Raw genomic sequence first — 23,273 nt, 5'->3', positions numbered from 1 at the left:
CTGGGGAAAATGTTAAGGAACTTTTGGATACAGTCGAAGGGGAGATGAACGTTTTAAATAAATGGTTTGACACACAAAATACATTATTGGGAGTAATCATTGAAACTAAATTATTTTGGAAACATCATTTAAAGTATATAAAATCAAAGATATGTAAATCGATTGCAATAATGTGAACTAAACATTCTCTGTTCTCTCCTCCGCGTCATCAGCACCCATACCCTAGGTGGGGTTGGCAAAAGTGCCTTTCTGTGTGGAGTTTGCATGCTTTCCCCTTGTAACCTAGGGTAGGTAGGTCTACCCTCACAAAAAACATGCAGTAATCCTGGTCTATACTGCCTCCCCCTGGTCAGCCTGATGGAGGGGAAAGGAACTGGTTGGAATAGCGCGTTCCTTCCATGCGCTACGTCTTAAACATTCTCTGTTCTCTCCTCCGCGTCATCAGCACCCATACCCTAGGTGGGGTTGGCAAAAGTGCCTTTCTGTGTGGAGTCTGCATGCTCTCCCCTTGTAACCTAGGGTAGGTACTAGGTAGGCCTACCCTCACAAAAAACATGCAGTAATCCTGGTCTATATACTGCCTCCCCCTGGTCAGCCTGATGAAGGGGAAAGGACCTCGTTGGAATAGCGCGTTTCTTCCATTCGCTACGTCCTGGATTACAAATATTGTGGGATAAGAAATAAATAAAATTAAAATAAACTATCTTACCAGCACTAACTATCACTTTTGATTTAGATTGTTAATAATTAATGTGCATAATATTCACTCTACAAACCTCTTCATTGTAAACTGTCATGTCTTGAAATTTAGGGATTTAGTTAAAAACATTACAGTTCTTGTTTAGAGCTAAATGTAAAAGACTTCCAGACTGTATCCAAGGGTTGTTTTCAATGAGAGAGCCGGTATACTATGGGGACATTTTGTTTAAACAAAAAATAAGGAAATGGTACATGTGAGAAGTAGATGTGGAACGATTAAGGGAGTCAAGTTGTGGAATACATGTGATAATGAATTAAAGAATGTAGAAATAGTGGCAAGTTTATGAAACTGTTAAAAAACAAAGCGATAGAGATGGCTATATAGAGTAAAAGGACAATCAAGTCTAATGGGGATGCTTGGTTAATGATTTATCTATAAATTGTTATTATACTGTAATTTGGTATTGTTATTTTTGACATTATTTTTGTTCCTTAATTTTCTTTAATTATTTATTTTAACATCATATTGTTGATTGGATTACATGAATTGATGTGTTTGAATACTTTTTTTACTTTTTTAAGTTAAACTACAATAGGGTATACTAAGCTAAGGCTGTAAAATAAGTAATGAAAAAAAGACATGTTTTTATGAATTCAGTATGTTTTGTATAGAAAGAAATCTGTGAACTAATAATGTAAACGACTGGAAAAAATAAACTAAAACTAAACAAGTACGTCTGAGAGGGAAAACATCAACGTTTTTCAATTTACAATTTCAGAATTTAGCAGACTCCCTTAACTTGTTTTTTAGTTTTTGTCGCATTCCTAAGGCAATAATTTGATGTTCGGCGGTCATGTAAACCGATGTAAACCAAGGACTCCTATAGCATCAGTTTAAATAATATAGGCTTACTATTAAAATAATCCTTGATCCTTGATCCTTGATACTATAACGGTTAAACAATGAACATAGCATCTGTGTCTCGGTACCCATTTTGTTTGAGAAACACTGGTCTAATCCAGGGGTTCTCAACGTTTTTGGCCGGGGACCCCCGGAAATGCTTTGGCAATGTCTCGGGACCCCCGCCCCGCCCCCTCCCGACCCCCAATATAAATTGACTGCTACAATAACCTTAAACCATTTTGGGCGGGAACCCCTTTTGGTGTTTTAAGCATTGTTATAATTTAGCTATTGAAAAATAGCAGATCTACAAGCTCATAGCGCGCCACCGAGTGGCGCGCTACGAGCTTGTAGATCTGCTATTTTTGAAAAATCGTGAAAATAAAATTTAAAAAAAAATATTTCTTTTCTTTTTTATTTTGAAAATAATTTGGGGACCCCCTAAAATAATTTGGCGACCCCCCGAGGGGTCGCAACCCACGGGTTGAGAACCCCTGGTCTAATCCAGTGGTTCCCAAAAGAGAAACTCGATGTCTCCCCAGGTACCCAAATGAGTGAAAATAGCCGATTTTCACTAAGCTCACAGCATGTCACATCTTGTAGATCTGCTATTTTCACTGCTTCTTAAAAGTATTTTTCCCCCCTCTAATTAAAGGATTTCTTTATGGAATTCTTTAAAAAAATAAATGTTTGAATTTTCCTTGGAATTTTTTGAACATTTTTGCAACAATAATAATTAAAAACAACCCATTACATTACATTACATTACAGTCATTTAGCAGACGCTTTTATCCAAAGCGACTTACAATAAGTGTATTCAACATAGGTAGGGAACAAAAACTACTAATCACCAGAAGTCTTTAGTGCATTTTCTGCAAAAACAAGCAACCAAGAGTATACCTAGCGCTAAGGTAAAAGTGCAATATATCAGCTACCTATTTCCTTAACCGGATGAGACAAGATAGCTAAATCAAATGAGCATGAGCTAAAACAATTAAGTGTATCGACTAAACAAGATCCAATAAACAATACAACAATAGAAAACAAACGTTCGTACAACTAGTTAACAACAAGTAGGTCAGGCAGAGAGGAAGGGTAGTGTTTCCTGAAGAGTGTCCGTGTCCGTGACCCACATTGAGTCCCTCCCTCTGACCCACTGTTTGGGGGACATGGTGGGTCTAACCATCCCGCCAACCTTTCCCTCTCCCAGGTGGAGCGGACCTTCGGCGACCTGTCCAACGTGACGGTTTACTGGGAGGCGGAGCCCAGCTCGGAGCCGGAGCTGGTCAGCAGGTCCGGCAGCGTCACCCTCGGCGTGGGACAGAGCCGGGGGGAGATCGTCATCGCCGTGGCCCAGGACGATCTCCCCGAGCTGGACAGGTCCTTCAACGTGTCCCTGGTGAAGGTGTCGGATGGCCGCCTCGGCGCCCTCACGTCCGCCACGCTGACCGTGTTGGCGAGTGACGACCCGTACGGCTACTTCGTGTTCGCCGAAGACACCAGGTCCGTCCGTCTCCCCGAGGCCGACTCCACAGTCACACTCACCATCCGGCGGCACGGCGGGCTGTTGGGGACGGTACGTGCTTATAGGTTTAAAATGTTGGTGTATATAAAGTGGATTAACCACTTAAAACTACACTATGTGACCTGGGCCGTGGCTCAGCGGTCCAGGCACCTTGGCCGGTAGTCCGAGTCTGGCAGTGTGCCACGGGTTCCAGTGTGCCGCGAGTACTGCATGTCACTTCCCCATCTCTCTCTCTTATTTCCTGTCAGCCTACTGTCTGTCCCTCTATAAAAATATATAAAATAAAGGCGGAAGCAAAAAAAAATACACTATGTAACCATGTTCCTGTTCTGATTTTGTTCTGGTTGTGCTTGATCACAACACAATCTCTCTTCTACCCCGCCATAGGTGCGTGTGACGTATGGAACTCTGAACGAATCGGATGCAGCGCCCTACAGGACCCACGGGGTGGGACGGGCCACTGAGGGGCGGGACTTCGTCCCGCTCCTGGGCTCCGTCGTGTTCCTGGCCAATCAGACGGAAGCAAACATCACGCTCAGCGTGCTGGACGACGAGGACCCCGAGAGAGACGAGTCTGTGTTTGTGGAAGTGATCAGTGTTCAGCTCATCCAAGGAGTCCAGGAGAGACCCAGTAAGACACTGCTTCTTTATTTAGAAATGATAAGAAATTGCATTGGTATAATGCAAGGGTTCCCACAACGGGAGCTATCAAAAAATGAATTACAGCAATCCCGTTTTATATGATTATTGAAAAGGGCCAAAAGACGTGTATACACGTCCTTAGCACAATAAGTGTTAAAGCCGTTCAATTGTAACTTTAGAAATGTGCAGATTCCCTGTATACACTGATGGTTTGTTTAATGCTGAGTGAGAAAACAATTCTGTACATTAAGCTAATTATCTGGGAACCCCCCAAAATAATTTGGGAACCCCAATCTGGAAACCGCTGGCATAAGGTGCTTGCAGCCTTGCACTACCCAGTAATATGGGTTAACTGAAAACAAAACTCATGTCGTTTCTGTGTGCTCCAGTCGCCAGGTCCCCTCGCGTGGGCCCCAGGCCAGACAGAGTGGCCCAGGTGATCGTGGAGGCCAGTGACGATGCCTTCGGGGTCATCCAGCTGGGGACACACAGGGTCAGCGTGGCCGAGGACATCGTCGGACCGTTCATATATGTCACGCGCATCGGAGGAATCTTTGCCGACGTGTCCGTCAAGTTCAGAGTTGTGCCTATGACCGCCAGAGTCAGTAAGTAATGGGATACTGTGTGCGTGTGTGCGTGTGTGTGTGCGTTTGTGCGTGCGTGCGTGCGTGCGCGTTATTGCTATACTTTTTAGGGCCATAAAAGTATTGTATTTTTTCACCCAGGGTAGTAGCTGAGCACAAGTGCTCATATTCCGCAACACTCATATTCTGCACATATGTACACACACACAAAACAAACAGGGAGCTGACCAATACAACCACAGTCTTATTCTGTTTGCCACTGAGCAGTTGGCAGTTCAGTTCCTTGCTCAACACATGTCTGTGTTGTCACTGCTGTGCTGTTGTATCCTTTTGAGTCACCTACCAGTTTTGGACGCACGTGTAGGAGATTTCCACCCGACAGACTATGTCAAATAAATGGTGCCCACTGCCCAGTGTTCTCAAGACTGTTCCGGTGTCCGTGTTATCATCTCACCATGTCCACGTGTGTGTGTGTGTGTGTGTGTGTGTGTGTGTGCTGCTTGCCTCCTGCCTCCAGGCGAGGACTACAGCGTGGCGTCCACAGACGTGCTCCTGCTGGAGGGAGAGTCCTCCAAGGCCATCCCCATCTACATCATCAACGACGACGTGCCCGAGCTGGAGGAGACCTTCCGCGTGGAGCTCATCAACCAGACCACCGGGGGCGCCCTGCTCGGAGAGCTGACCCGCGCCATCATCACCATCCTGCCGTCCGACGACCCCTTCGGTGCCTTCGGTTAGTATAGTGGTTTTCAACCAGTGGTCTGGGGACCACCAGTGGTCCTTGAGGGGGTTCCAGGTGGTCTCCAGCTAAATGACGCAGAGTTGGTAACCAAATGGATCCTTATAGATCTTTAACTCTTGAAAGCGTAAAATGAAATGTTTCATTTTATGCTCTCAAGGGTTAAATTACTAGTGCTGTTGCCTCACAGCTAGATGGTCCTGGGTTTGATTCCCTCTGTGGGCGCTGGGGGCGTGTTCCTCTGCGTCATCAGCGCCCATACGTGTTATTGGCGAAAGGGCCTTTCTGTGTGGAGTTTGCATGTTCTCCCCGTGTCTCCTAGGGTAGGTACCCATGCAGTAACGGTGAAAAGAAGCAGCTTGGACGCTCATGCATTGAAGGAAGCATGACGTCAGTCCGTTGCTCTCCCTGGGTTGGCGGAGGGAGTGTAGTGTAGTTACATTATTGTTAAACATCTGCATTACTTAAATTACAAGAAGAACAGTTTGTTATCTCTCCCATGTTACGTACTACTACCAACATCAATAGAGCATGTAATTGTGGACAAAATCTTATCTAACGACAACAAAGTATTCAAAGTGATATGTGATATGTATATTGATATGAAAAGGGTTGAAACCCATTGGTTTAGTAGTCCAAGACAAAAAGAAAAAAAGAAAGACATGTCGTCTCCGGTTTACTTCCCATAATTCTGCATATGCAGGTTGGAGTCCGTTATTTCCAATGGAAGCTTGAATGTGAACACAGGTTCTGAGCCATTCTTTAGCCCCATGGTCACTGAACTAAATATTGTACCGATCATCACAAGCCACATGATTTTCATACTGAAATGGCCTTTTTTCTAGAGAGACAAATCAGGAGAAAATCTACTCCGTCATCGATCTCTCTTTGTCCCAGCACTCACACTCACCAGTAAACATACAGTTGGGTGCCACCGATATTGCCCCTTATCATTTGACCCATTTAGGCCTGACCTCAACATTTAAAAAAATCCTTCTAAATCCTCCAGTTTTCTGAAATAAATATTTTCAAGATTTTTCAAAAATAGCAGACCTACAAGCTCGTAGCGCGCCACTCGGTGGCGCGCTATGAGCTTGTAGATCTGCTATTTTTCAATAGCTAAATTATAACAATGTTTAAAACACCAAAAGGGGTTCCCGCCCAAAATGGGTTAACTGTCCTTTTGCGCAGATCACGCAAACCTCAGAAAAAAGAAAAGGACAATATCGATGGCCTCCAACTGTAGGATCTGTGTACCTACAAATACCTTTCGCCTTTAGTGGCTCCAATTGGGATGACGTATCTTCTATAATTGAATATCTTTGCTCTCTCTCTCTCTGTGTTGTCCAGAGTTCCAGGCGGCCCCGGTCACCCTAGAGGAGCCAGGCTCCGACTCAGTCGAGGTCACCCTGCCCGTGGTGCGTAATGCCGGGACCATCGGCACCGTGGCGGTCCGCTGGCGGGCTACCGTCAACGGGCGGCTGGCGGTGGGGGACATAAGACCCTCGTCCGGCGAGGTGGTGTTCGCCCCCGGGGACACAATGAAGATGCTGAGAGTGGAGATCTTGGCCGATGATGTACCTGAGATCACTGAGGTGCTTGTATATATGATATCAGTGGTTCTCTGACTTGTTCGTGCAGAAGACCCCCAACTTGATATTCTCTGTCTGGAAGAACCCCCATAACTAAAACATCCAGCTCAAGTGGAGTTAGGAAGTTTTTGTGTGAAGCGACTTTTAAAGGGGCATTCCACTCATTTTCAACATTTTACTATGTCATTAATGTACCTTAGAGCTGTTGTGTGGAAATAATAAAAAAGTTCCCCCATTCTGTGTTTCCTAGAACTAGAGGTCTGAAAAGAATCATTAACATGGTGAAACACATCTTGATGATGTCATCAAGATGTGTTTCACCATGTTAATGATTTTTTTCATAATTACATTTCTAGGAAACACAAAATGGGGGGGACTTTTTTATTATTTCCACACAACAGCTCTAAGGTATATTAATGACATAGTAAAATGTTGAAAATGGGTGGTTTTCCCCTTTAATAATTTTCATTTGTTCAATGTTTTTTTAACCAACACAGACGTAAAGGGAAAAGAATACCTCAAAATTGTACTTAAGTACTAGTAAATGTACTTAGTTACTTTACACCACTGTATTTTTCTTCATACTTGACAGATTATCAAGGTGGAACTGACGGATGCGAGCAACGGAGGAAACCTGGGAGAGGAGACCTGGGTGAACATCATCGTTCCTGCCAATGACAACCCATACGGGACCGTGTCTTTTGAGCAGGCTGTGTATCGCGTCCAGGAGCCTCTGGAGGGCATCTATATGGCCAACATTACCATACGCAGGAGGTTTGAACAACCCCCATTTCAATGTTGTCTTCTTCTGGAACATTAGAAAGTTCACTTATATACATGGCATTCTACTTTCATTTCTACAGTACATCGCTTTTGTTGATTTGATGACAATATCGGACCCACGGATCACAATCAAATGGACTCTTTGACTTTATCCTGAAAATGCTGGCAACTTCAATAAATAAGCCATACTGTATATAGCTATTTATTATTATTCACTTTTTTTCTTCATTCTTTCTTTCTTCATTATTTTATTCATTCTTCTTTCCACTCCTCATTGCCTTCCATCATCTCTCTCTCAACTAGCCTGAAAATGAAGGCCAGGCCCTAACTGGGCTACATACAGTATACAGCTTAGTCTGTATATGTATGCTACATAAATGCTACATAAAATGGTTGCCTTCATCTGGCACATTCTGCTATTTGTTTAAGAAACACAGTGGTAGTGTGTGTCGGGGAGACCATTCCATTTATGCCATACATAAATCATAGACTGGGACTGGGACATTTTCAGTCGTGACATTTGATCTTGCTTTCATCCCTGACCGCCTCTCCTCGTCTCCCTACATGCTTCCATCACAGTGGAGGTCATTTTGGTCGCATGGAGGTCCTCTACAGCACGTCGGAGGTGGACATCGTGGGCATGGCTCTGGCCCAGGGCCAGGACCTGCTGCTCTACTATGACCCTCCGCTGCCGGGCCGCCCGGCATCCGCCGGCCCGCGGCCCCGCTCGGTCAACGTCACCGGCCACCCGGACCCCGCCGCCGCCTGCTCCGCCGCCTGCCTCCGGGAGCGAGCCTGCCAGGTAGTGCTCGTCCACTACCTTTTCTCACCAAGGAAAACTAAATAAAAGCTAAGCCATGATGGCTAAAACTAAGACTAAATATATTGACAAACTACTAAAATGTTGGGGAGGGACTAGTTCAGACGAGATCCAGTAGAACTAAAAGACAGTCATTTTCGCGTTGTGAGCTTGTAGATCGGCTATTTTCAGCATGCAACCAAGTCTAAAATCAGCCATTACGACGCCATCAAGGCCCGCCAAAATACCCGTTAAAACTAGAGTAGACTAGACTAGGTTAAAATGTGTCTAAAGCTCTATGAAAATGTATTCGAAAGACTAAAACTAAATCAAAATTTGCTGCTGCCAGGCCTTCACTCTCTCGTCGGGAGGAGGGGCCTCCCCGTCCTGTACCTGGGTGGCGTCCGGCGCTGACCAGTTTACCCCGTCGTCGTCGGAGCCTGAGACCGTTACCTACGTGAAGAACGGCACCGCGGCCACCGTCCTGTTCAGCGGCCAGGCCGTGGCGGGCAGCGACTACACCACGGTGACTGCCCACAGCGCCTTCATGGAGGACGGAGCCGGCTCCGCCAACCTCACCGTCCCCATCCTTACCGACGACTTCCCTGAGATGGACGAGAGCTTCGCCATCCAGATCCTAAAGGTATACTTTTCATCATACGTTCCCTTGTCCGATTTATAAACACAATATACCCGATGCCGCTTCTACAATAATACCTTCTAAAGCCAATGACCACCAAAATGTTATATATTATTTGGCTGTATTATCTGCTTTTTTGAGGACCACAGTCCTAAATCCTAAGAGTTTTCTGAAAAACGTATATTGCTATACTGTATGGCTGGTAAACCATCCCTTCCGCGTGAATTCACATTATCATGTGTCTTCCGCAGAAAACCACCAAGTGGGGAAGAGCTGATCAGCGTCTGCGCTCAGGGCCCTGTGATTGACAGACGCTGATGGGCTCTTCCACTTTTCGTTTTCTGCAAAACGCCCACCCAGCTAAAATCTAAAATGACACAAATGAGGCATAACAACGTATAGGCTTGGTCTAGGTCTAAATGGGTGAAGTCGTAAAAATTGTTAGAAATTATTGCTGTCTTATGCTGAGTCGTTTTGACAATAACCCTCTGTGAAGATCGAGCTGGTGAACCTGACGGTGGAGGAGAGGAACCTGCCATCCATCGGCGAGCCGGACCGAGCCGTGGTCACCATCGCCATGAACGGCGACGCCTTCGGCGTGTTCCTCATCTACAGCCTGAGCCCTGACGCCACGCAAGACGGCCTGTTCCTGGAGGTGCGGGAGGAGCCCGGGGTGGTGGTGCCCCTGGTGATAGAGCGGCGTGGCGGCAGCCTGGGCCGCGTCACCGTCGAGTGGCGGTTCGTGGGAGGCACGGCAACGCCGGGCGATGACTTCACGGACACCGGAGGGACGCTGGTGTTTGCAGACGGTACGGTCACATGCTTTGAGAGACGGAAATGCCATGAGCTCATTAGATCAACAGACCACGATCTTTATTGTTAATAGTCCGAAGATAGATCTTAGCCTATTATTATTATTTTTTTTTTTTTAACATATTTATTGCATTTTTCTTTTTTTAAACAAACAGACAATACAACAGAACAATACATAATACAGACAGTACAATTACTTAAAAAACAAAAACAAAAACAAAACAAACATACAGTACATACATATAAATACAGTATATTAAAACAAAATAAGGGCACTTAGACTGGTAACAACAACAAGACCAAATAGCTGCATAGAGTACAATTAAACACTTTCAGTTTCAACCATTAAATAAGACAAATCATTAACCGTAATATACTGGATAAACCGTCCCCATATCCTATCAAACATCTCTTGTTTATTTTTCAGCGTATAAGTGATTCTTTCCAGAGGAAGACACAATGACAGCTCCCTAAACCACTGAGCAATACTGGGTTTGCCTACCTTTTTCCACGATAAAGCTATAGCCCTTTTGGCTTGTAGTAAACATAAATCTAGAAATCTTTGTTCGCTACTCTGAATCTTATGGCCAGGTGGATAAAGACCTAATAGAAACAGTTTCGGGTCAAGCTCAATATTTATCAACAATATCTTCTGAATCTCCCTCCTTACTTCTCCCCAGAATTCTTTCACTCTTGGGCATGCCCACAGACAATGGAAAAGTGTACCTTTGTCTTTACCACATCTGATACAAGTATCTGGAATATCTGCACTAAATTTATTTAATTTCTCTGGAGTGATATACACCCTCATCAGCCAATTATATTGCAATAGTTTTAACCGAGTGTTACCCGTCTGGAATTGAGCCTCCGTACAGGCCGTGCTCCACTCTTCCAGTGTCAATTCCTCTTGCAGATCAGCCTTCCATGCATTGTATTTGGATTCAGAGGATTCGGGAGAGAATTCTACTAACATAGAGTATAAGTCAGAAATGATGCCCTTATTAAAGGGGTTTCTGATAAGCTCTTTCTCTATTATTGACAAGGGAGGGAGTGTCAGAGAGTTCACCTGTTTAACCCCTATAAAGCTTCTGAGTTGTAAATACTTAAAGAAGTGTGTACGAGGTAAATTGTATTTAGCAGCTAGTTCATCAAAAGAGAGTAGATTCCCCCTTTTGTCAAAAACATCCTTCCATTGTTTAATCCCTTTCTCAGCCCATATCTTGAAGCCCCCATCCGCCCTACCTGGGGTGAAATGTTCATTTCCCCAAATTGGGCTGAATCGAAAACTGGGTTGGATATCCAAAAGATACAGTCTGACATCCTGCCAAACTTTAATCATGTTTTTAACAATAGGATTAGCGGTATATCTTTTCAGTGTTTTACTCGAATTAGAGTAGAGATATTCGGGCAGCGGGAGCTTCAAAGAGTATGATTCAATGTTCCTCCACGTAGGGGATCCCCTCTCTGTATAATAGAACATTATAGTTCTCAACTGAGCTGCCCAATAGTACCATAACACATTAGGGCACTTTAGCCCTCCTCTATCATAAGGTAGATATAACAGCGATAAACGGAGCCTGGGGCGTCGGTTATTCCAAATAAAATTACGAAACAATTTTTCCATCTTAGTAAAAAAACCGTCAGGAGGCGGCAAGGGGATATTCTGAAACAAATACAACAGTTTAGGGAGTGTGTTCATTTTGAGGATATTTATTCTACCTATAAGAGAAATTGGAAGGTTTGACCATCTGTCCAACGCCTCAGTAATAGACTCTATAATCGGGTTATAATTCTGATCTACCACATCTTCTAGTTTAGGGACAATCTGGATACCTAAATAGGTAAATTTGTCTACCGTTCTAAAGTGACTTGTGTAATTCGGCGGATTAGCTCTCTCTTTTGGGTTAAGGAGCATTATAGAAGATTTTGAATTGTTAACTTTATAACCGGATATACTGCCAAATTGCTTGATGAGCTCCATAAGCCTTGGTATTGACTGCTCCAGATTTTTTAGAAAAAGAATCACGTCATCAGCATATAAAGCAATTTGATGATCAAACCCGCCAATATTTATACCTGTAATTCTTGTACTTCCCCTCACCGCTACAGCAAAAGGCTCTATTGCGATTAAAAACAAAAGGGGGGATAAAGGGCATCCTTGTCTGCAGCCCCTACCTATCCTAATTGCTTTGATACAATATTATTGGTGATTACTTCTGCATAAGGGTTGTTGTACAAGAGTTTGACCCACCTACAAAACTTTTCTCCGAGGCCAAAGCGCTCCAAAAGTTCAAACAAGTAAGGCCATTCGACTCTATCGAATGCCTTCTCTGCGTCCAGTGACAGTAAGGCAGTATCTGGCGCCCCCTTCTGGTCACGTAAAATATTTAGGACCCTCCTCACATTATGAAATCCCTGTCTTCCAATCATAAAACCGTTTTGATCTCCCGTTATGATTTCAGGTAATAAAACCTCTAGTCTTTTGGCCATAATTTTACAAAGTATTTTTAAATCTGAATTCAATAGGCTAATAGGCCTCATATTTTCACATTTATCGTTTGATTTCCCCGGTTTTGGGAGAAGGGTGATCAGGGCTCCTCTCAGAGTAGGCGGGAGTATACCAGTCTGGAAAGATTCTGAAAACATTTCCAGAAGGGGTGTTTTGAGTTTGGATATGAACTTTTTGTAGATATCAATAGGTAGGCCGTCTGGTCCAGGCGCCTTTCCAGAGTTCATACACATTATAGCCTCAGTTATTTCCCCTAGAGTTAAACCTGCCCCCAGCTTTGCATTATCTTCCTCTGCTATCTTGGGTAAGTTAAGGTTGTCCAGAAATGAGTCCTGTTGTGAATGTCCCTGTGATAATTCAGAGCTATATAATCTTTCGTAATACTCTCTAAACGCTTCATTTATTGCAACAGGGTCTGCCACGGTCTCCCCAACACTGTTTTTTAGGATTGTAATGGATCTTTCTGTTTGGAGTTTTTTAATGCGCCATGCCAGCACCTTGCCCGCTTTCTCTCCTTGGTCAAATATAGATTGTTTAAGCTTTAGTAAGTTAGCAGCTGCTTTAGAGGCTGACATTTCATTAAATTGAGATCTCAACAACAACAACTCTTGGTGTAGTTTAGGGCAGGGGTTCTTGAAATAAATATTCTCTACATTTTTAATTTTTGACTCCAATAATAATCTTTTTTGGTTGGCCTTTTTGGACTTTGAACTGGTAAAGTTAATTATTTGTCCCCTTATAAATGCCTTAAATGCTTCCCATCTAGTGCAGGCTGACGTTTCAGTAGTATTAACTGCAAAGTACATGTCTATTTGCTGCTCTAGAAAGTCCATCAGCTCTGAATCCTGCAACCATTTGGGTTGGAATTTCCATTTAGGGGGATCCCGCCTCAGACCCGGATCCACATAGATCAGGCTGTTGGGAGCATGGTCCGAAATTAAAATGCTGTCATATGTGCAATCCTTAATTTTGTAAGCTAAATTTGCAGAGATTAAATAGTAATCAATACGGCTATAAGAGCCATAGGTTTTAGAGTAACAGGAGTACACCAAAGTGTCAGGGTATTTTTCCCTCCAAATGTCTTTCAAATTAAGTTCCTTAATAAATTGATGAATTATTTCCCTACTCCTTTTATGAGATTTATCCGATTGAGATGATCTATCCTTGTCTGGCATCAGAGTACAATTCCAGTCTCCCGCAATGATGTAATGCCCTTTAAGTGATGTCAAAAGAATAAAAAGATCGCTGAAAAACTTCGGGTCATCTGCATTTGGTGCATAAATATTGACTAAAATTAAACTTTCTGTAAAGAGAGTGCCTTGAACGATCAAGTATCTACCCATTTTGTCTGGTATTACCTTTGTGACCTTAAAAGGAATAGACCTGTGCACAAGAGTCAAAACTCCTCTAGCCTGAGTATTAAAGGGTGCTGAGAAAACCTCACCCTGCCACCTCCTCCTAATCCTAAGATCCCCGCTTGCCTCCAAATGAGTCTCCTGTAAAAATATTATTTTAGACTGTAAATCTTTCAGTCTCCCCATAACCTGTTTAACTTTTTTGAGTTTTTGCAACCCTCTGCAGTTCCATGATGTGAATTTAACTTCTAATCCACTGGTCATGTCTGTTGACTTTAAGTAAAAGTATAATTAAAGTGTCATAGTTCAAACCCAACCCTGTACCCTTATACCGTAAACTCAAAACATACACATAAACCAAAAAAGACCTCACATAAAACACACAAATAACACAACCCTTGAAGCCCCTTAACAAGACTTCTTTCCCCCCCCCATCCATTGGCTTCGGTACAGCCGAAATCTGTTCCACCCTTGTGGAGGAACAGTCAAACAACGCTGAACGATTCTGGATCTACTCTCTTCCCTCCGTTAATTAAATGAAAACAGTCCCTGTCAATCAAAGCCTTAAAACAATGAGCAGTGCAAATCATAACCATAGTAACCCTAGTAACCTGTAAACCCAAGCATTTCTCGGCTCCATTTTTTATTTTTATTTTTTTTCCCTTTTTTTTTTATAGTAATACACATAATACATATGATAGCCATTTTTTAAATCATACATATTATACCAATTATAAAACTTGTTAATCATGGCTCTTATCAGTTGTAATTGTCATTATTTCCCTGAATTTTTATTTGAATTTTAGCCTAAAATAATTTAAACTCTGTATAATGGTTTAATTTAGCTACATATGTAATAGTATAACCAACATAAACCATACCTAACTTCAGTAAATGTTGTCAACATTGATTGTCAAATTACCCTTCTATTTTAAATCCAAGCCACTGTAAACTCAGTGTATCCACAGGTCAGGAAAACACATGAAACCTCTGAATGCTGCAGGGGGCAGCATACACCAAAGTTACCCAACCACTCGAGCCTAAATACACCCGGAGGTGAAACAAAATGGTGCCGCGAGATGCACCCTGGGACATTGAGTACCGCAAAATGCATCTTGGGATATTGAGTGCTCATTCCCACCAACACAACCAAACACATGACCAACCCTACATTAGCGCACCAACCCTTCCACCCTCTCATTATGTCAACATATTCACCTTCTTTTTAAAACAACAAACGAAATATAAACCGTAAAATGAGCGTGTATTCTGTCTAAATAGTGGCGAGATAGAAAAAAGAAATAAATAAATAAAGTCACTAAGCACAACCAGCGCAAGCACCGGAGCATTTTTCAAGCCGTGTTCAGATAATAAGAAAAAAAAGAAGTCAGTCTCCAGTGATTACTAGCCTGCGCCCTCAACTCTACTAAACAATTGTACAACAGTTCCATAAACCCGGTTTACACATTTAAGTAAATAAACTTCTAGGATAACATATAATAAAAAAAATAAAAAATAAAGTCAGTCATATGTGGATTCAGGACATTGCGCGATTGAATAGTTTGTGATGATATGGTCAATGTATCAATGCCATTAGATTAGTGACACACTTGCTTCAGTCCCATGAACCCCATATACGTTTGTAAAATAAATATAAAATAAAGTGCAAAAATTTAAGCTTGTGATAACCCCGCCTAGATTAAGAACAGTATAGTAGCAATGGATATGAATGAATATTTCGATTGAAGTTTAGCCCCCGAGGCTAGTCAAAAGCTTACCAAGCTAGCAAGCTAGCCCGCACATCTTTCTACTCATCTTCGTCCCGTCCCAGACCTCCTGAATCTCCTTCTCCGGCTCCTGGCGCTGGCGGTTCACCCTCTCGGCTCCGATCCGCTTTAATTCGCCCGGCGAAAATCGCTGCATCCTCAGGATTGTTGAATGAATGCGTTCGGTCCTTGTAGGTCACCAGGAGCTTGCAGGCCGGTAGTTGTATCCCACACCGTAATTCCATGTCGCGGTACGCCTGTCTCACCTCGTCGAATCCCTTCATCTTCTTGTGGATGTCGGTCGGCAGATCTCTGTGGAACCTCACTGGATTATTCTTGCAGAGTATTTGTTTTTTGGTTTTAGCTGCGTTCCAAACTGCCATCAAGTCTCTGTCGTTCAGAAATTGCATGATGAGAGGCCTTGGTGGAGCATTTGGACCCCTTCTCGGTCCGACTCTGTGCACCCTTCCAAGGAACACTTTTGCAGTTAGTGTGATACCAAAAGCCTCTGGAATCCATTTCTCCATGAAAGTGCAGGCATTATCCCCTTCAGATTGTTCCGGTAAAAGTACTAATCTCAAATTACATCGTCTGGACCTTGTTTCAGCATCCAGAGCCATTTGTTTCAAGTCTTTGTTCTGTCTTTCGAGGCGTGCTACCTTGGTCAGCAGGCCAGTCAGCGTGTCTTCGGTCTCAGAAATGCGAGTTTCTGCAGTTTCGATCCGTTCCACGCAGTCCCCCACTTCTTTTCTAATTCCTTCAATTGCAGCCAGCACCACATCAAATCTGTTGGAAACTTCTGTTCTTGATTCTTGGATTGCATCAAGGATTACTTGCAACTGCGGCCCGGTTCCCCTGCCTTCGTCACCGGTGGTTTCCTCCTCATGGTCCGCCATTATGCTGCTGCTGGCTTCCCCAGTTTGTTTGGGCGAGGCAAAATCTATTTTAGACTGCGTTTTACCGCGACGACTGCTTTGTGGTTTTGCTTTCTTCATTAGTGTAACGATTAGGCATGTGAATGTTCACTTTTAGCAGTGGACTGTTTTAATATTATCAGGATTTCAATAACTTTTTAACGGAGGTACGAGACACACGTCTGCTTAGCGTGCCGTCATACCGGAAGTTCATCTTAGCCTATTATTGAGCCTATTAAGTGATCCACGAAGCAAGCACTATCTGTGCCTCTCTGTCTCTCACACACACACACACACACACACACACACACACACACACACACACACACACACACACACACACACACACACACACACATCAGATCGTTGAGAGAGAGAGAGGCTCACGGCGGGATTTTGGCAAAAATTAAGTAAATGAAGATAGTGCAAGCACACCCAGCTACACCGAGCGCGGGTGCAATGCGCAGGTTGTGCGTAAGCGCCGCAATTAGTGCCCTATTTTTCCATGTGTCGGTGGGGGTTGCGCAGCCCTTCGCCTCGCTTTCAGAGGAATAAAAATAGTAATATACGGAACTCCCCACGGGACGGACAAATTGTCGGGGCAGCCACCTAGCTGCGTACGGTTCCGTCTGTCCCCAGTGTAGCCCGGCCCTGAGAGTGTACAAAAGGAACCAAATGGACCCTCACGGTCCCATTTGGTTCCATTTGTACACTCTGTGTTATGGGGGTCTGTGGACTAATGGGTGGGGTTCAGGGACCCCTCCTCCCAGGCTCCTATTAAAAATAAAATAAAAACCTTGACGTTCTTTGACACTTAACAAGTTAACTGCCACCATGTGGCCATAGAGGGTAGTTAGCTGCACCAGCCGGAATTGGTCTTTTTCCAGTCACTTTCACTTCCGTTTTCCCCGCTCGCAGACCACCATTTGTGGAAATTGTCAGAAGCGGCTTATGTTAGCATTAGCTCATGATGTTTATCTTTCGCCAGAAACATTAAAGGAGCATTCAGTGATTTGGGTGATTTGGAAAACCACCCAGTCCGCCCCGGTAACAAAATGTGCACATGCACGCACTACAGTGGGGGGAAGTGCAACAGGCCAAAAGCATATGCACCAAGGCCCGCCCCCACTCGATCATGATTGGAGGAAGGCCCCTCTCATCCTGATTGGATGAAGGCTTTGCCACCCGCCACCAAAACTGAAACTAGGGTTTTTTTTACCCCAGGGGCTCACTGGGGACAGGGAGGAACTCCTTATATGGTCAGCACACTCTATAGTAGGGAGGTTTATAAAAAAGAAAAGAAAAAATAAGTGATATTTGAATGAAGTGAAATCAATGATACCTTTAACATTTCGATCGCGATGCGATGAAAAATCACAAATCAGATCCAGCGCACATAGTTCGCAGAGAAAAGAGCCAAGGAAAATCCTACTTTTAATGGGACCCTATGGGATGCGCGCCCACGTTTCCTGGTGCTGAGGGAACACCACAAATCTTGTATGGGGCTCCCTGGCCTGGTATGACATATGTTGTATACACATACAAGGGATCCTGAAAAAGCTTCAGAACCACTGGTCTAGCGTGTCTCCTCTCTCATCCTCCTGCTCCTCTCGTCTCCAGGCGACTTGAAGAAGACGGTGGAGGTCGTGATCCTGGACGACGCGGAGCCCGAGGACAGCGAGGAGCTGTCCATGGGCCTGGTGCGGACGGAGGGAGGCAGCAGGATCCTGCCCAGCTCCGACACCGTCACCCTGCGAGTGCTGGCCAACGACCACGTGGCCGGGGTGCTGGGCTTCCACCCCGCCTCGCGCTCCCTCATCGCCAGAGAGGGTGAGTGGAGCTCACTGTGTGTGTGTGTGTGTGTGTGTGTGTGTGTGTGTGTGTGTGTGTGTGTGTGTGTGTGTGTGTGTGTGTGTGTGTGTGTGTGTGTGTGTGTGTGTGTGTGTGTGTGTGTGTGTGTGTGTGTGTGTGTGTGTGTGTGTGAGATAAGGTTAGACACAAACTTTCACAGGTACAGTCATGTTAGATTCACAATCAGGAAATGTTCCAGGTGTGTGTGCATGCGAATGTGTCCGTGCGTGTGAGTGCACTTGTATTTTGTTGCTGTCGGGCAGAAACCTCCTATTTTAACTTTGTGTTTTTTCTTAAATTGCTACAGTGTCACACACAAGTATAAAGAATAGCTCTACACGCGCGCACGCTCTGTGTGTGTGTGTGTGTGTGAGTGGCACACGCACACAGTACACCTTTTATACCCCCCCCCCCCCCCCCCCCCAGGTCCAGCAGCAGTTTAGGTGTCTGTAAACCTGATCTAATTATGTATGATACTGAGTGTATGGTAGTCTAGAGCGATGTGGGGCTATTGGCAGGTACAGCATGATGCCAGCTGGTACATAGTCATGCTCATTATCTATGCATGACAGTGCAGTTAAAGTCCACCTGAGCTGAATTCTTGCACCATGTGTAGTAATGCAGGGGTTCTCAACCCGTGGGTCGCGACCCCTCGGGGGGTCGCCAAATTATTTTAGGGGGTCCCCAAATTATTTTCAAAAAAAAAAATTTATTTTCACGATTTTTCAAAAATAGCAGACCTACAAGCTCGTAGCGCGCCACTCGGTGGCGCGCTATGAGCTTGTAGTTCTGCTATTTTTTAATAGCTAAATTATAACAATGCTTAAAACACCAAAAGGGGTTCCCGCCCAAAATTGTTTAAGGTTATTGTAGCAGTCAATTTATATTTGGGGTCGGGAGGGGGCGGGGCGGGGGTCCCGAGACATTGCCAAAGCATTTCCGGGGGTCCCCGGCCAAAAACGTTGAGAACCCCTGTAGTAATAGAATGACAGACCACTTTTAACCCATTTGCCGATTCTACAAAATGTCTTCTAAATCCTATAACGGTTTTCTGGGGCCCGCCCCCATCTCACAATATGTCATGATGTTTCACAAATAGCAGATCTACAACCTCATAGCACAGCATGACGTGACACACTGAGCTTGTAGATCTGCTATGTTTGAATATACTGTACTGTATATAGCCAACGTATAAATGGTTCAAGTGGTTAAAATAAGAGTTGAGACGAAGAACCATTTAAGTCTGTATGCATAATAATTATCCATAATGTATAAATTAAGGATTAGGGGAGTTTTGGGGGAGGGGTCAGGATAAATGATGGACTTAAATTGTCCTTCGTCTCAACTCTTGTGATGCTACATTAACTACTTTTTAGTACACACACACACACACGCACACGCACACACACACACACACACACACACACACACACACACACACACACACACACACACTCACTCACTCACTTTGAGTAACAATGGTCTAGTTGTCACTGTAAACCTGTCCTAATAATGTATAATGCGTGAATAGTCTAGAGTGATGTGAGGCTATTAGCAGGTAGGAGCATGATGTGGCTGACAGCTGGTACATAGTCATGCTCATTATCTATGCATGACAGGGCAGTTAAAGTCCACCTGAGCTGAATTCTTGCACCATGTGTAGTAATGGAATGACAGTCTGCCGTCTGCTGTATATAGTTATTTTTTAACAGGCACTACCCCCCCCAATGCATGGCTTTTAAAGATGATGTCATATGGCAGCCAAGTCTATGGTCCTTTAATGTTTGTTCAGAGCACTAATGACATCAATCATTTGCCAGCCAAGTCTATGGACTTCAATGTCTGGGGCACTAAATGTGGCCGATATTAAATACAGTGGGCGCCCCTCACTTCACACGTGTGCATTTTTGTCATGAGGCTGTAAACATCTCTTTTACCCCATTGGCTATCCTTTCTCCTCCATCCACAGTCTTCATTATTGCATTGTATTCAAGATGGAAGAGTTGTATTGTTTGTAATTTGTGTGTTTCGGCTCCTTCACATTGCAGCAACAAGGACGAAATAGCAATACAATGATAATAGTAGTAATAGTAAATAATGTAGTAATGAATGCGTTAAGACAGTTCATGATTGACTAATTGATTGACTTGTGTTACCGATGATACGAATGAAGGCTCTGTTCCATTCTGGTCAAACAGAGTCAGGGCGATGCTATTATGCATGTTGGCTCAGCTACACCAGTGGGCCCCAAAGTGTGAGTGAGTTTCGAATGGCCCCGTACAGGTCTGTAACGGTTTGGGGGTCCTTGAAATAAAAAAATAAAAAAACGTTTGAAAGATATTGTACACTAAAACAAGAAAAGAGCCTTACTCAGTATCATCTGTAAACGTGAGGGAAGTAGGGAGAGTGATTCTGCGTGCATAGAGACCATTGTACCTGAACATGTTATCGTGTGATGCTGTCGCAGGTGAGAGGCTGTCCTTGTTGGTGATGAGGACGGCTCCAGGTCTGGGCAACGTCACTGTCGACTGGAACGTCCAAGGCCCCCTGGTGGACAGGACCTTCCTTCACACGTCCGGGACGCTTTTCTTTACTCAGGTATACATCAGTGGTGGAAAGTAACTCAGTACAACTTTGATTACAAAACATTAATAACTTCAGCTCTGTATACAAATCGCCCAATACCCGATCTACAAGCTCACAGATCGGCTACTTTTCAAAAGATTTTATACATGTGAAAACTTGTGAAATGGGACCATGCTGCATAATGAGTACTTTCTAAGTTGAAGTACATTTTGATGTCAATACTTTTGTAATTTTACTCAAGTACATTTTGAATTACGGACTTGTACTTAACAGAGTATTTCCACATTGCAGTATTGATACATTTACTTAAGTAAAAAAAATAATTAAGTACTTTTTCTACCACTGTTATACATACATCTATATTTCTATTGAATATGTCTCTGGCTGACAATCCAAAAATGTTGTCTCGATTTAATGTGTTTGTTTTGCATTAAAGGGAGAGCTGAATGAAACCATGATTCTGCAGCTGCGTGACGATGCCACGCCAGAGGACAAGGACGAATACAAAATCACCATGTCCAACATACGTACTTTTGGTAATAAATTAATAATCAATATACACACTGATTAGATTGGCATTATCACTTAAACCCCAGCATCCCAATCCTGGGGGGAACATTCGCCCCCAAATATTGCAGATCTACAAGCTCACAAGCTTGTGAGCGTAAAGAAACAAACAAAAACGAAAAAGTTTAATTTTAACCCAGGTCGGTTTGACTGAGAACAGAAGGGTTAAGTGTTTAAGAGAAAATGCACTTGATAACCAGCAGGTTAATTAGCAATCATTTATTTGTTGAGGAAAATAATTCAGATGCACCGACATACGACACACGTCCATATGTCAAACAAGCAACTCCACTGGAGCGATTTGCGGGTAACTGCCTTGTTTTTAGAGGGGGGGACACACAGGTCTCAGCGGTGTTCTCTCTCACACACGTTCTCTCCATCCGTCAACGCAAACACAGGCGTGCTGGCGACTGGCCACGCGGCGCTGGACGTGCAAGGCAGCGAGGCGGTGGTCACCGTGGAAACCAGCGACGAGCCCTACGGGATGCTGAGCGTCGCCACCTCCTCCCGGCGAGTGACCACGGAGGAGCGCGAGCACACCGTCCACATCTACGTCAACCGGGAGTTTGGTGCATCAGGTCAGTGGGGCGGGCATTAACAACCCATTGAGACCTGAGACTAGATTCTACAAATGTCTTCTAATCCGTTTCTATGTCAGTGGTTCTCAAACGATTTCATGTCAAGGACCCCGAAAATTATATGTAATTGCCCGCAGAGCCCCATCTGAAAATATGTTGTTCCAGAAGCAAAAACATTTGCTGTGAAAGAATATATATATATTCATCGATGTGCACACCTGTTCACAATTATTTCTAAAATAGCAGATCTACAAGCTCATAGCGCGGCACTATGAGCTTGTAGATCTGCTATTTTTCAACAGCTAAAGTTTAAAATAATGGTTAAAGTGGTTAAAAGCTATATGTGACACAGATGCGTTCCAGATCTCAATGGGTTCAAAACAAACCACGCTCATATCGTTGCTGTCGGGCAGAAACCTCTTATGTCCATATTTACACTTGTTGTGGGTTTTTTTTCCGTACATTAACGTCCCTACTTGGTATTACGTCACACACAAGCATCAAAAGTTGCAGATCAAGCTCGAAACCCTACGCCAAGCTTTGGGCTTGTACTGTAGATCTGATACTTTTCGATGCGTTTGAATTTGAATCCTGAAACCGTTTTGAACATATTGAGGTTTCCACCCGACACGGATGAAATTAAACCTGTGCTCGAAAAACAAAGTGATTGCGACGTCAACAACGTTGCGTGTCTCCTCTGTCCAGGAGTGGTGAACATCACCTACGAGGTCATACGGGGGTCTCTCCAGGACCTGTCCCAGGTGGACGGGGCCCTGGCCGAGCCTGGGCAGGACTTCATCTCTGGGACTGGCTCTGTGCTCCTGCAGGCCGGGCAGACGTCCGTGGCCATCCCCGTCTCCATACTGGATGTAAGGTGTAATTTGATGTATTACCATGTGTTCTTATATGGCTTACTGTAATTCGCTCTGGATTAAGTTAAACTAATTGCCTAAATTGTAAGGTTGTACAACAGGGGGTCCGGGACCCCTCGGAGGTCCGCAGAGTTACAGGATATTACCAAATATTTGAGTGGTAGGATAATCTGTTTTTCAATTACCTACTTGAATCCTTCCACCCCCATTCTGGAGGAGAATGTTAGCCAAAAATAGCTGATCTAATAGGCTCACAGCGCATCGTGAAAAAGTACAGAGTAGAAAAAAGTAAAGTATTGAGAGTTTAATTGGTTAAATGTCAGAAAATACACATTAGCGGGAATCCAAACATACACTGATCAAATTGCGACCGTAGGTCGCAGATTAATGAGCATCGTGCCTGTCACAGACATGCGCAGAGCAAGTTCAGTCAGGAAACCTCAGTGCAGTCGCTGCCGGCCGTTAATTGGGCCGCCTCAGCATCACACACTCATCCACATGATTCACTCAGCCAATCACACACTCCATCTTCATACCGGCTACATAAACTTGAAGGTT

At 44.0% G+C, this 23,273-nt stretch overlaps 1 protein-coding gene across 1 annotated transcript in view; it reads left to right on the top strand.

The window, feature by feature from the left end:
- Positions 1-23,273, top strand: part of adgrv1 (adhesion G protein-coupled receptor V1) — a gene marked incomplete at its 5' end in the record, with an annotated part of 297,728 nt that overhangs the window by 66,653 nt on the left and 207,802 nt on the right. The window contains 14 exon segments of the mRNA XM_079516851.1: positions 2,811-3,176; positions 3,513-3,756; positions 4,157-4,372; positions 4,869-5,084; positions 6,441-6,685; positions 7,275-7,456; positions 8,045-8,267; positions 8,614-8,907; positions 9,401-9,713; positions 17,882-18,091; positions 20,580-20,710; positions 21,135-21,234; positions 21,664-21,843; positions 22,549-22,712. Coding sequence (XP_079372977.1) covers positions 2,811-3,176; positions 3,513-3,756; positions 4,157-4,372; positions 4,869-5,084; positions 6,441-6,685; positions 7,275-7,456; positions 8,045-8,267; positions 8,614-8,907; positions 9,401-9,713; positions 17,882-18,091; positions 20,580-20,710; positions 21,135-21,234; positions 21,664-21,843; positions 22,549-22,712 — 3,084 coding nt within the window.

The sequence above is a fragment of the Electrona antarctica genome (assembly GCF_951216825.1).
Source record: "Electrona antarctica genome assembly, chromosome: 12".
Classification (NCBI taxonomy): Eukaryota; Metazoa; Chordata; class Actinopteri; order Myctophiformes; family Myctophidae; genus Electrona; species Electrona antarctica.
The sequence above is the reverse complement of the archived record's forward strand: the minus strand, read 5'-3'. Positions and strand labels throughout refer to the sequence as shown.